Raw genomic sequence first — 15,759 nt, forward strand, 5'->3', positions numbered from 1 at the left:
AAGAAATATTTATATAAATACATGTAGGACAATACAGACTTTACTATGAGTTTCATTACTTTCACATACTGTATAAAGAATCATTATTTACATGAAAATGGCAAATGATCTTTTCCATGTAAAGACAAGAGAAATTGATACATATTTTACCTTCATGCATGTCATGATGACTGAGCATGCGTGGTACGCGCCTATGAAGGTTGCCATGACAGTGTATCGATGTTCCCCAAACAAATTGGCGACCTGCAGGTTTGTGATGAGGAGGACCAAACCGGCCAGCGAAACGAGGCTGAGGGCGGGGATCAGTAACCAGGGAAATGCTGAAAAAAGGTGAGGACCAGTTTAAAGCGGGGAACATGTGCTGATACCTACATGTACCACTAACAACTGTTCATTTCAAGTTATTTTTAATACTTCAATGCATGAAAATTTTTTAGAAATGTTCATAACCATCCCGTGTATTTTACCTCCCACAAAGAACGGTTCATTTCGAATACTTTTTATAATATTTTAATATATTCGATATATGGCAAAAAATTAGGGTTTTTCACGAACTTCCACGTAATCAACACCAGTGTATGGCTTAAAATAGGATTATTTTTATGAACATTCCGTATATAGTTCAAAGTTCCCGATTTTATATATGCAGTATACTAGTGAACAATTATTTCATTTACATACATTTAAGGCACAATGGAACTGAAGGGCCAAAGATATATTTTGTTTAAAATATGTGTTTTGATAAACAAAAGAAAAGTTTATTCAATGGAATAAAATATTCTAATCTATATATTAAGATCCTTCTATGTTGTATACGTATAAATAAATAAACTGCTTTTTGGAGATAAATAACAATGTAGATTTCTGATAATAAAGTCTTTTACTCCTAAGAAGATAAAAGAAATTGAGGAATAATGTTTTGTTGAAATTCAAATCCAGGCATCTTTACTAGCCAGAAAACCCTTTAAAAGGCTTTTTTTGAATAACATCATTAACTTTACTACGTTTCGGTGTGTTCAAAATCGCTTCCATTGTAAAAAAAAATAAATTTCAATATCATTCATCATAAATGCTTCTTGTATTTTTTTTAGCCTTGAGAAATTGTTAACTTTGGTTTTCTCGTAAAGTGAGAACATAAAAATAATCATTAAAACACATCGGCTCTAAGAAAAAAAAAGAAATAAGGGGAAAAAAGTATTAGAAAAGCAATTTGTCAATAATGTAATTTGGAGAACTTGTTATCAAGTTGTTTATCACCCGTAGCGTTTGTCATGAAATGGGCATCAAGAGACATAAAGAGTTGCAAACGAGGGATAAAGAAAATTAATCTAAAACTGAACAAAGGCCGCGACAAATGTCCGTCAACGTACCGGCGCTGGAGAAGGTCATCATCAGAGTCCCCATCACGAACGTCAATCTGAAGAAAGGAAGGAAATTGGATATAGATAGATAATTATCACATTACTTATACTCAAGTTTGTTAAAGTACACTCCCGTTGTATTCTTTGATTTTTTATTAAAGGTAAGGACAAATTACTTATAAGTCTATTTTTTTAATAAAATAAATCTATCCGGTTGTCGAACTCATACATGTACTTCTAGAGCAAAATTGGTTGTATCCGTTGATATTTCATGTTTTATTACCATACATTAAATTGTACAACTGTAGAAAGCATTACCACTTGTCTCGGATATTCTCACCATCACTAAATGATGATTTGTATAAACTATGTGAATTTGAGCTTGTTTGATTGGTTGTTTTTTTCCTGGGAGTGGGTGGGATGGGGGATAACAATCGCAAAATTATTTTAGAATCTTTCACGTTTATTTTCACATTTAGGAAATACTTAAATTTCCTTTCTTGGTAAATCAACTAACGTGTAAGAAGTCAAGTCTGCGGTATCTTTGAAGAGTACCAGTAAAATTGGCAACAGATGGTCCATTTCGCCTAATCAAAACAAATTACCTTTTTAAAACATACGTGGTTTTAGTATCGATATTAATTACATTTTTTTTTTATTTGTATGTGTACAGAATTTTGTAATGTGAATTAGATGCGCGAACATCCATTTAATGTAAAGACTCATGTCTGCACGTCGTATTTAAACATACTAATTAAACATTATATTTCACGAGTAATGTGCGAAAATCAAAGTCTGTGATGTCTAAATATGCCGTAGTGGCACAGAGAGATCTCAGTGCGCACAACAACAACTGCAAGGATTAAGGCAAAATCCCTTGCAAGGTGCACCATCTCCAGTATCCTAGGTATCTAGACCATCTCTACACCAAGCACAGGTGTCCATGAATCTAGTTTGTCTTTTCCAAAACCACAGACTGTTATGGCATCTAGTTTCAACTCTGTGAGCATAGAAATTTTTGACATCAAAAGTCTTGTTTTAATTCCACTAACACACACAGTTCCAATACTGTGGTTTGATTAATATTCAAGGGTATCAATTTTCGTTGATAAAGTGAAAATCACAGTTTCAAGGATATTAAATTCATGGCCAATGACCCCATCAATACAAAATGTTAATAGAAATTTCATTTCAATGATCATTTAATTTCGTGGATCAACTTAAAAACGAAATCCACGAAAATTGGTATTCAATGAAATATTGATGAAACCACACAGACACGAATGTCAGAGCACTCACACTTCACTGTATCATAACCAATAAGCTAACAGGTCATTGGGAAAAGCAATTTCATTATTAATAACAAGAACCCATAAAAATTCTAACGCATGTAAATCCAATAAATCTACTGAACTTGTACGTATTTGAAATGTTTTCTACGTTTTTCAAATGGTTTAATTTTGTTTTGTTTTTAATCAATTAAAATTTGTTTTTCAATTTTCAACAAATTTCCTTTTTGAAGTAGTTCAAATACGAACCATGCAAGCATTTTGTTTTTCCATGGTAGCAAACCTTTAAGAATATCATACATGTATGCCTACGTGTTTTAATTTGTTTGTTTTTTAAAAGCCAACCACTTTAAAAGTTATAATTTGGATTCGGATACACGTCGATCAAGTACTTTTAAAGACTCAATTCTGTAAGGTTGTCCATATAAATGAATTTCAATTCAATATTATTTTAACAATTATTTGAACTAATTTTTTTTCAAATGAAGCTACTCTAGTATGTCTTGTACGCAGTTACAAAAAAAAAGTTTTTGATGAAAAAGATCGTTGTCCTTTAAGCCTGACTGAGCTAAATTGGACAGGGTCTTGAGAACGTGTCATAATCCAATCTGGAGAAATATCCGCCATGTATGAGTTGAAACAAGGATATCTGAATCGGTTGATTGGTGTGATTATTGGAGTTATACCTTAAAGCTGACGAAACAAATCAGTCCTCTCATAGGAATGGTGATTATTGCAGAAACCCGGAACCCGGCACAACCAATTTTTGCTTCTAATTGGCTTGTGTGGAATCGTTTTCCTATATACTAGTATTTCATTTTCTAATTTGATAAAAACAATTTGTCCAAAAGAAGCTGTTTCCTTTGCGAGCTTAATTTCGATCATAAAGTCAGTACGGTCTTGTCAACTATAGTCTAATCTGGAGAAATATGCATGCATAGCTGCAAAAAGAACGGTTGTTGTTTTTTTAATCTATGTGCTGTAATGTTGTTAATCAGTAAGTGCGAAGTTATTCCGGATATACATTTCGAATTTTATTGTACAAAATGTTTCATAACATGATACCGGTGCTGTATTTTACGATGTATTTTCGACTTTATTTGAAACTATCATAATGTGACGTAATAGTTATCAAATATCACAGATCTACATAAGTAATGGTCGTCCTTGGCTTTGCAGATTTCTTGTCTACCAAAGCATTATGGTAATTACGGATCGATTACGCCAAAGGTATGAGTTGACATTAAATATTGATGCCACCATTGCTCGATTACCCTTGTATAACATTGCTATCATCTTTTTTTTTTCAAACACATTAGTTACCTGTCTGTCTATTTAACCCAAATGAACCCAAACACACACTGTTTGATCTCGAATAAAGAATGACAAACCTTAAGTATCTAATCCAAATGAACTCAGGCGAAAACGAACATTAACTTTAGCCAACACGAACGCACCCAAATGTTCCCCAAGAAACACGTAAGCTATTCACTTACGTTACAGCAAAATATATTAAATAATTAAAAAATAATAATAATAAATAACCTTAACAATTGTAGTAACATTTCATTGCAGCAGTCGGAAAAATTTCTTTAACAACTTTTTGTCGGCAGACAATTTTATTATACGAGCTTCCCAAAATAACCCAAAACAAGTAAAAAGCTGTCAATGTGATGGCAAACTGGGTTTTCTTTTATGTGAATTGCATCCATAATCCATTTGTCAACCCTGGTGTGATAAACACTGTCTACCCAGAGAAATAGTGTACCCTGTATGCAATATTCTGCGAGAAAATGACGAAGTTCAACAGCTGGTATCTTTTTCATAACTTATCAAAAGTCAGAATTCAAGTAATATGCACATCTCTTATTTATGTCCAATTGATATATTGAAAACTGTGGGAGGAGTTTTTCGTACAATAGGGGTACTCTTTTGGCAGCCGCTCACCCACCCGCCAGCCTGCCATTTTCACCATTTCAATAACCAGATTTGTCCTCTGGAAAACCAGCTTATTAAAATTCTGTGGTACCAAAGTTAACCACACTTAATTCTCAATGAACTGAAATAGAAATGAAATGGGTACAACAAATGAACAAAGAAATATCATTTGGAGTACTTAAAAAAATCATTGAGTTAGTTGAGGTATTACTAGGGTAAAAATACAATACCAATGGTATAACATTCGGGTCATTTAGAATTCCCAGGAGTTAAAGGCCTTATTGGTCACAGGCATTTGTGACATTAACGACGAATACAATTGCCGTAGCTTTACTTTCTATTTGTACCTAAGAGGCAAAGGATATAGAATGTTAATCCACAATCTATTTTTATTAATGATAAAAGCGAGCAATTATTTTCCAGTAACAACAACCTCTTAAAATATTCCCAAGTGACTTGTAAACCTATTAATGTCGACAATAGATGCAATTCCAAAATATATATATATATCATATTGCACCAGTGGGAAAGATAAAATCAGAATCCCATTCTACTAGAAGGGTCCATGGAAACATTCAGTTCTGGTGAAGTGGTTGATTTTTCATGATAAATCAAATCTTCTACTGGTATCTAACCTTTTCCATATCATCTTAATGTTTTTGGAGAAATGCATCAATCTGCGAAGAATGCTTATCAGATGACCGAAACAATTCGAGTTGGCGATCTACCAATGCAGGTGACCCAGTTACCTTTTTAATTGTTGAACATTTGATGTTCTAACATCTCCCTCTTTTCTACGTTGATAATTTTTAAAAAATCTGAAAGTTTCGCATTTTTTAATCTACTACCATATAAATAAGTATTTTTTCTACATTGTCATAATGTATAACATCTAATTTTGAAAGCAGATAATTGAAAGTCCTTTCCCCAGCAGTTTATACCCATTAAACACCAGTTCAAAGAGGGTTCTTTTATCCAAGAATTTACCAATGTTTTCAGCCTTGGAAATGCTCTTAGTCATTAAAACGCTTGTCTCTTAAGTCTCAGTCTTACGTACATCACCGGATATCGCTTATTACCAGACGTTCAACGGATGTTGGCCCGTTCTACCTTACAAACAATTTTTAAGCATGTTTAAAACATGTAACAGACACTACTGGACTGAGTTCGCTATACGTGTACGCGTACAGTAGCGCTTCATTTCCTTCTGATCTCTGTTGGACCAGAGTAACCGGCGGATGAGTTCTGGCCCCGACGTCACCAAAATTCAAATCATTCAACTCGCTTCTCAACTCCAATCGCATTAATTTAAGGTCAAAATTCAGAGTTGAGCCTGAGTATCGACTTGAGGAAAGTTGGCGACGGCGGGGCAGGGTATGAGGAGGATGAACCGGACTGACTTTTACGTTTGTTTCTAATGCATTGTGGATTTGTTTAAACTGGAAATTATTCTTTTCCTAATTGATGAGGTCCACAATGTTTCCGGTAATTGCTCGGCTGTCATCCGTGTTATACGCTCCGATACACTGAACCTCCAGTAGCGGCGGGGGCGACATTAAATTTTTTCAAGAGATCTTTGTCAGACGTCCGTCAGCATATCCGTAAAGGTGTGACTGACACATTACATGTAGTCAAGGCATCCTTAACTTCGATAAACGAATGGCGCGATAGATTTCGTTTTCACCCTCCTATCTGCAGTCGGATAAATTCCTTGCAATAAAACTGGTCGTTGGCATTAAGATAACTCTCACTGACCTCACAGCCAGAAACAAAGATAAAGAAATGCTTTGAAGCATTCATATTAGATGGCGGTATCCTTGTATTCTGGGAAGCTCTAGAAGTTCTAGGGCTGTTTTGAAATTAATGAGCCATATACTCTTACAGCAAAATCAAAATGGAAAGGATTTCTACTATTATGTCCTTCAAAAGTAATTCTACAATCCGCGAAGTCCTTTTGAATACTATATGTATTCCTTCCTCTTAATTTTGAGACACGAAGGCTTCTTCATAGTATGTCATTTTTATTATCATTCTTTGAATCCATCAGTAACTTATTTTCTCCATTCTCAAAATTTTAAAAGTTAAGCGGGCTGGATGGTCGTGAATATATCTATATAGAGTAAATGAATCTCCTTTAGAGGAGAAGTTTTGCATAAAGATATAGGGAAATATTATCTATGACAATCAAATCAGTTGAAGTTTTCACTTGAAACTCATTTGTAAAATTATTTTGCGATCCTCTCCATCTTCCGATCGGCCCTTCATCATCTAAGCTTACAGCTGATTCAACCAAAAACAGAGCATCTGTCATTATTAATATAAATTATCCCTGAATTAGTACCGCTGCTTCAGTTATGCGTTAAATTGCTAAAGAAAAGACGAATGTTTACATTATTGTGTCATCTTCAAAAGGCGTCGGTTTTGAACTCGATCAACATACAAGTGAAAATTATGGATAAAACAGATATACAACTCAGAAATTCTAATTTACATAAAAGTGTAAACTTCCGTCTTCCCTTTAGAGGGGGGGGGGTCAGGGGGTCTGGACCCCCCCCCCCCTGCAAAATTGAAATTTCTTTAAATTTACATTTGAGAATTACCAAAAATTTGCCTCAAAACCCCTCCTGGCAAACTCAAATACTAGTAACCGCACCCCCCACCGGAAAAATTTTCTGGACCCGCGCATGAGAAACTAGTATTTGTCGTACACTTGAAACAGTAGCTGCAGAGTATGACAAATCTTCCATTTATTGCTAATGTATTGTGTTGTTTTGGTTGATTTTTTAATAAACTCAGATGACCGACCGCAAAACGGAGAAGAACAAAAATTATTTTATTACTGAGCTGTAACAAGCCCGAAAATTCTTTTAAACACACCCAATAGCGGGGTGGGGGGGGGGGGGTGAAAAAAAAACAACTGTTGAATGACGTTCATCAGTGTTTACATTTTCGCAAAAAAAGATTGCTATTGCAAAGCTATTCCAAAATTACTCTCCCTACTTTTGTAAGAAATCTTTCATTTAATTTTTTATTTGTGTTGTTTAGGGTATACAGAAAGATGAAACGTCCCGGGCTTGATTTTCAAGCATGTGTGAAACTTCGATTTATTCAAACTTCCTATCTTTCGTGAAGACTGCGTATTTTTTTTTCTAGAAGTACTGGTCTAAAGATGTTAACAGAATAAGGATTTAGGATTTTTTTATTTGCAGAAAGTTGCGTAATTTTGGTAATCTTTATCGAGCAATTTAATGGTGTCACATTCAGCATAGGACGCAGATCAAACTTGTCTTGTATGTAAATTTGAATTTTTCAGAGAATATTAAAGTGAATACCTTAATTCATCAAATAATAGCCCTTAAAAACAATATTTGAAGTGCCTCTGTTCCAACAGCTTAACATTTCTTAATGATTTATTTACATCTACAAAGTACGAGAGAGAGAGAGAGAGAGAGAGAGATTATTGTGTAACAAGAAATAGGTCTAAATTACAAAAGACCATTAAACAATGTCAAAGAAGATGATGGAACATTCACGACCGATAGGAATTTGTTCGCCATGGGAATTAGACGAACGACAACAGAAAAATGAATGATACTCGCTATTGTATTTCAAAAGTTGTACCAATCAATCATATCTCTCTCTCTCTCTCTCTCTCTCTCTCTCTCTCTCTCTCTCTCTCTCTCTCTTCCACATAGCTATAATAATACTTTGAAATTTTGATAATTTTTTCTTTATCCCTATCATTTGTTTGTAATGAAGGTTTTTGCAAGGAGAAATATATGTCTAATCGTTAAGCGCAGTTGCTTCACCCATCACAGGAGGGATTTTCAGTAAAAAAAACAAAGGCTTTCATATATCAAGTTTCCTTTCATATATACAACGAACAGAAGAAATTGCAGCTATCAATTAAGAAAAAATTATGGGTATTCATTTCCTGATAAAACGCAAGAGGTCTTTAATTTAATTAGTGTTTCCACTAATACATTTGTTTTTATGAAATCACAAGACAGAATAAAATGTATCAGAGGAATGATAATTACTTAGAACATATAGTCTGTCCCAAGATATTTATCCAGCACATTTGGACAATTTTTGTTTTATATATATATATATATATATATATATATATATATATATATATATATATATATATATATATATATATATATATATATATACTTGTGAAAGAAGTGCGATTGAAATCGATGAAAGGGAAAATATCCAAGATATCTTCATTTTTTCACTTCGAAAAAATCACAGGAACGAAAACAGATTTCTGATGAAGATTTATAATGGAAAATGTTGTCATCTTTTCTCCATTCGGAAGTCACTCGGAATACCGGTATCTCTCACAATTTTCAACTTTATAATCCGGGTTTTTTCAAGTCTGTTGCAATGCAAAAATTAATCACCGTATACTTTTATTTTTAAGTTGTGTATTGAAACTTGACAAGCTAGAGGGGTTGAATCAAAAGAGAAATCTTAGGATTTTTTCATAATATTAAATGACGTTTGATATGTCACGTCAAATTCACAAAAATGAGCTAAAAATAGTTTCTCAGTTGGTAAACTAGGTTTATCGACTGTTAACTATGGTTTACGAACCGCAAACTATTGTTTACGAACCTCAAACTATAGTTTACGAACCGTTAACGGTTGTAAACCATAGTTTACGAATGCTAATCTAAGTTTTACGACTGTAAATACTAGTAAACGTTAACCATAGATTATGCTGATAAATATAAATTCTCATCTGTAAACTATCATCCATATTCGTTAACTATAGTTAAGAGTTGTTAATCATCGTTTCACAATCGTGAAACTACATTTGTCAGATAAATATCAGATATCTGAAAACTAGATGATCGCGTATACCGCTGTGCTTTTAAGTAATAATTAACGGTTTATATTTACATCCACTTAGTGTGATTCCCTTTACTTCTTACAGAAACTGATTGTAACTCACAGCTCTGTTGAAACTGACAGGACTGAAATCTACATGATCCAGTTCTAACCAGTTTTTCGATAGGCCGAAACTTTCAGCAACCCAAGAAAAATCAAAGACTGTACAGTACTAAATAATCAGGATGTCGTCAGGCTCAAATTTCCATATAAGACGATTTTGCTATTTCTTTTATCCAACGCACTGATTGTACATTAACAATAATTTAGTTTCCTTTTTACTTCTTTTTTACGATCAATTCATTTTTTTTTGTTAAATGAAAGATGTAAACATAATTGCAGAGAAGATACATAACCCGATCACTACCTTCACAACCGGCATATGGGTCATCAAAGAAAGCATTATATTGTAAAAATAATCATTTTTGTTCTGGCGAAAATACGCAAACACTATACACTATGCTTTTGACGAAATCTTCATCAAACTACTACATGTATACGTACATCTTTAAAAAAAAATTAACTTAGCTTTTATTAAAAAAAAATAATAGTATCAACAAACCTTATCTTTATAAAAAAAAGCACCATATAAAATCAGTAAATATACATACACAGTAAGGAGTCGGGTCCTGGTTGTACCATACTTGTCCAAGAAAATCCCCACAGGTAGAATCAGAAAGTTCCGCACAATTATAATTACAACATACATGAGGTCTAGACGATCTTCCTGCTCGTCACAGAAATACTGAGTGCCATTGAACGGCAGGCGGTACTCCACTTCCCCCGGGGCCACAGTGGTGGTAGTAGTTCTACATTTGGGCCGGTCCTTTCTCAGACTGTCTTTCAAAACTTCATTTTTCGTTAGATCTCTCGAGATATCTTCGGACAGGCTGACATTGCAGAGATCCAGGAAGTAGGCATCTCGCCGGAGAGTGACGGTCAGCCACACCCATCCGAAAATCACCCCCGTGAAGAACAGGCACTCGAGGGTGGCCCACACAAAGGTCACGTGGCGCTTACTGCAGCAGCATGGGCCCATTGCGACGTCCGCGCCGTATTCTGAAAAGTCGAACCAGCGGAAAAATGTTTATATGATTGTACAAGTATTGATTGACTATGTTAAAGTTACCGAGGTAGGATAAGTTAGAATCACTGACGTATCCATGACAGGGGTTTAATCGGATAAAATTTAGGGGAACCTATCAGAGCCGATTTTTTTTTAATAGATCTAGGTTAATAAAGGAAATATGAAGTTAATTAATGTGTGTTTTTCCGTTTAGCTTTTGAATTTTTTTTTGTAAATATCGCTCTATACTGCAAACAGATTTCATGTATTAATAATAATTATGAAAATATACAACATTCAAATATACGGTCAGAATAAATAAAATTCACGTTAATTACAAATACATTTCTCATTAATAATTTAAAAACATTTTTTTCATCAAAAATACCCCGAAGCATTAAAAATTTACAATTATTCCGGTAAAATATGAAAAAAAACCGAGATTTATAGACAGTGAAATTGTTTCTCATGGGAGGTGAACCGCTGAAACACATTGAAGCAAAAGTGAAATGGAAACAACCTTTTTATAATCGAAAACCTTTTAAAATCATTTGATAGAGTCTGATAAAAAGGATGACATGAAGATATAACGAATACATGTATATATCTGGAAAAGTATCTCTTACTCTAAAACAAATACTGTAACAATCAAAGGATTTTTGGTAAAAATCATAAAAGAAAGGGATTCTATAAATAGAATATTGTTCAAAGGAAACGTCTACAAAGGACTGTGTATTCTATACATGTTCATGCAGATCTTTTGAACTCTCTCAAAAGATATTATTCTAACAAGCACTAGTGATTATGTACCACTTGTTTGAACCACAAGTTGGTTCCTGAATACACTGTATTTCTGGTCATATTAGCTATCGTGTGATTGAACAAAACGCGTTTGTTTGTTTTTTGGGTTTTTTTTAGATATCCTTAGAGGTACCTCTTTACACGGTTCATATGAATGGCGGAGTTTCACGATAACGCGAATTTTCACAGGGTTATTTTCGCACCGTGTAATTTTCGCCCTTATTTCTACACTTACAAACAATTTCATCCAATCTTGAATTCGCCTCGACACAATTGTGTTTAATATAGCATTGAATGATTTATTTTTGACGTCGTGGTGTCAATAACTGCCGTCAAGTGAGCAGACAAATTGAATAACGCGCGTTAGATTACAAAATTTAATGGAAAAACACAGTAGAATGTATATAGAGAGATATATATGTATTGAAGGAAATTGCCCAGTCCTAAATTCGCCCTCTGACAACAAGGGCAAAGGAATATTGCCCTGTATATAGAGTTGTAGACCTCGTCGATTAAACTATCGATAGACCTCCTTTGTACAGCTGTTCTAAAGATGATGCAACAGCATTTTTTTTACTCGCAGTTACATTCGACCAATAATTTCACAATGATGGAATACTTTCTTTTCTTGTTTGATAAAACCTATTTAGTGAAAAAATAAAGAAAATTAACCTGTAGTAAAATGCTAGGTAAACCCGTTTCTTATCTACAATTGTTATTCAAAGTTCACTGCATTCAATTCTTGACAGTTAAAAATTTGCATTACGTGAGCTTAAGTTAATAGTCAGCAATATTGCAATGCGCTCTAGCTAACCTTTCAGCATCCGTCAAGGTACATTTAACTCATTATCTAAATAGTATAAAAAAAAAACGTCGCACGCGATATGGAATAGGTATCTCCCCCTGAGAGTTATTACATTTCCTTCCGCTCGGCAAATGGCGAAAGGACGAGATACAAGAATCGGGATTTTTGTCCTGTCATCTCAAGGGTACTCTTGATTTGAGTGAATCCTGGTTTCAAGGTTCTTGTTTAGCCTTTATGACATAATGCAAAAGAAAACAGACTCCGAAATACATTGATCTAAAACCAGTTTGATCTTTCACGTGCTCTGCAGCCGTAAAACGACAACGGGGATTAGTCCTTGCTCGCTTTCGAGTTGACAAGTTCAATCATATCGTAACTTGGATACTGTCGCTATAAGATACAGTCGCACATGGATCAAAAGTACGTTTGATTAGTAGCTTCCTACTAATCTATAGCGTCAATCATCGATCAATTATTCAACCAATAAAGAATAATAAAAGAAAGTCAACGAAAGGATCAAATGAGCATGTATACAAGGAAAGCAACCATCCGTCACAACTGACAGTGCAATGTTAAGTTGATGAAGATGATACTTATTTGAGCAAATTGCAGGTGACATTAATATAGGCATTTTTCCGATATATTTACATTCTTCAGTGTCTTTGCCTGTGATAACACTACGTATTGATGTTGTACTATACAATCCAATAAATTCAAATAATTGGACCGCAAGCGGGGTTTGATTATTTACATTAAAATATTTAATCGTACAATTGCTGAAAATTATATATTAAATAATAAAGAATCATTCTTTGAATATTATGAGGAGATAATTTCGGTCGGGACGTGATCAAATTCGGACTTTATTGGATTTGATCACACCCCGACCAAAATGATTACCTCATAATACTTAAAGAATGATTCTTTATTCCTTAAATACAATACCCCCGAGTGGTTTCAAACTCGTGACTTGCAGATCAGTAGCTGACGCTTAAGCCTTTATCTTACTGCACTACGCTGTTAAGACAGAACAAGAGGCCCATAGGCCACATCGCTCACCTGAGGAACAATAGGTATAATAAAATCAGCTTAATGGAGTCATAATTAATACAAACTATCTGGACAATGTACAATAATACATGTAGATCCTGTATAAATAAAATCCATTTTTCCCCTGGATATTCTTATGTTTATAATCATTAGTCCCTTTTCTAACAGGGTGATTTTATATTCATATCATATGTTGAGTATTGCAGTTCTCAAAAAGATCCTTAACAATAGTTTATATATGGGATATAAACCTACATCAAACTCTGAACCTTCTTGTAAAGCCAAAGAATTGTCCTGGGGCCAAAGTCCTAACAATTTTAAAGAATCATCTGGCTGATTAGTTTCTGAGAAGAAGATTTTTAAAGATTAACTCTATATATTCCTATGTTAAACTTCAACCCCCATTGTGGCCCCATCCTACCCCCGGGGGTCATGATTTTCACAACATTGTATCTACACTACCTGAGGATGCTTCCACACAAGTTTCAGCTTTCCTGGCTGATTAGTTCTGAGAAGAAGATTTTTAAAGATTTACTCTATATATTCCTATGTTAAACTTCGACCCACCATTGTGGCCCCACCCTACCCTCGGGGGTCATGATTTTCACAAATTTGAATTTACACTACCTGAGGATGCTTTCACATAAGTTTCAGCTTTCCTGGTTTTATGGTTCATGAGAAGAAGATTTTTGAAAATTTCTCGAAAATTTTCATAAATTCCTATTTATCTCCCTTTGCAAAAGGGCGTGGTCCTTATTTTTCACAACTTTGAATCCCCTTAGGCTAAGGATGCTTTGTGCCAAGTTTGGTTAAAATTGGCCCAGTGGTTCTTGAGAAGATGTTGAAAATGTGAAAAGTTTACAGACAGACGGACGACAGACAAAATGTGATCAGAATAGCTCACTTGAGCTTTCAGCTCGGTGAGCTAAAGAAGTAGTGCATTACAATTAATTTTGCAGTTTATTTTGAAAGAAAGTACGTCATAATATGGAGGTATCCCATACCCCCTTAATGCAAACTGACATGATGACCAAAAGCAAACAACGTAATTATCTTAGATAACTTCGTCTCACTAGTTTTGAACTTCATTGATCTATTGAAGTGGTGCAGCTTTGATATGTTATGTGGACTATGATCATGTAAGGTACAGTGTACTTTCTGTATTTCGTTCTGAACCCTGGGGACTAGGCGGAAAATCAAGGCACGCATGAATAGCTGTTTCAATCGTCTGTTTTTGTTTTGCACAGAAACGAAATATTTTTGTAATGAAGCAAGGTGCGCAAAGAAAAAAACCCAGGCCAACTTCAAAGGCTACAATTCCCCTTTTCAAAGTCATTTGACGTGGGCTATGAATATGATTTTCCACACCTTAAATTTCATTGTTTTTTATGCAACTTTTGAACATACATAAACTGTCCTCCCACTTTTTATTATTAGGACACTAATATCAGAATTAGTCATTTACGATATACCTTTCCAACATTTCAGACGAAGTGAATCGAAATAAAAGCTGGACATAACATATAAAAAAAACACCTTTTTTTTTGCTGAAATCAAAAAGCTATTTTGTCTTTATATATCGATGTTAACTTCAGACAAATCAATACTTTCCTTAACAAATGATCAATTATACGTAACAAGAGTCCGATCTGTCCTGATATAGACTGATATTAACAAGAAATAACAAAGCTCCTACCAGAGAAGGACTGAGAAACCCGGGGCGCTCACTCCGAGAGTCCAATACAGAACAGACGAAATCGGGTGTTTTTTTCCGACGCTTTTCACAGCAAGTAAAAGGGTTTTAACGGAGTTTCCAATAATACAGAAATGTTAAGAACATTAACCGCATTACAAGTTGGTGCTCGGAACATCAAAACTTCTATCATTACACATATCTAACGAAGCCACGGAGAGCACAGTTATTATTTAACCAATCTTCTGATGCAATAATGGGCTTTCCAGAGAGCTGAAATATGAAAATTTCCATTTGGTAGCTTTAAAGTAATCCCCTGAAACACGAATTTCAAGGAAAAAGTTCAAATAAAATATGAAAGATTACAGCTTTGAAAAATTAAAGGGACATGGCCATGATTTTAGTCAAATTTTATTTCTCTATTTTTATTGTTTACAATTCTTTAGTAATGCATTTCTAATGATCAATCAAAATTTGAGAGCGAGTTTTGGAGTTATAAGCAAGACACAGATCAAAATTCTTTGTTATTTAAACAATGTTTTGTTTACATTAATCAAATATACCTGTAAAAGTTCTTTTTTAAAGGGACTTTGACACGATTTGACTTAAAATTTTCAAATTTTATTTTTCCATTTTCAATGTTTATAATGATAAATATAGATGTTTATAATGGTATGTCAAAATTATAAAGTCAAATATCAAGTTATAAGCAAGATACAGAGTTCCTAATTTTGTAAACAAAGCTCAAATATTGTCATTTTTTACATATGTGTTATATTGGTGTAAGTTTCAATTAAATGTATCTTCCTTTTGTTGATAAAAGTATTTATGAAGATATTGAATTAGTTTAAATT

The 15,759-nt window shown here is 34.0% G+C and overlaps 1 protein-coding gene across 3 annotated transcripts in view; it reads right to left on the reverse strand.

The window, feature by feature from the left end:
- The window catches only part of LOC105318672 (equilibrative nucleobase transporter 1), a 52,650-nt gene that overhangs the window by 8,568 nt on the left and 28,323 nt on the right, over nucleotides 1–15,759 (reverse strand). For 2 of the 3 annotated variants that reach the window (XM_034482643.2, XM_066079033.1), the window contains 3 exons: nucleotides 10,102–10,549; nucleotides 1,371–1,417; nucleotides 151–320 (listed from right to left, as the gene is read on the reverse strand). In XM_034482643.2, the coding sequence (XP_034338534.2) occupies nucleotides 151–320; nucleotides 1,371–1,417; nucleotides 10,102–10,549 (665 nt within the window). Of the gene's footprint in view, nucleotides 1–150; nucleotides 321–1,370; nucleotides 1,418–10,101; nucleotides 10,550–14,908; nucleotides 15,063–15,759 lie in introns of those variants that run through there. The other variant, XM_034482644.2, reaches the window with a different exon arrangement.

Source organism: Magallana gigas, chromosome 3 (assembly GCF_963853765.1).
Source record: "Magallana gigas chromosome 3, xbMagGiga1.1, whole genome shotgun sequence".
NCBI classification, from domain to species: domain Eukaryota; kingdom Metazoa; phylum Mollusca; class Bivalvia; order Ostreida; family Ostreidae; genus Magallana; species Magallana gigas.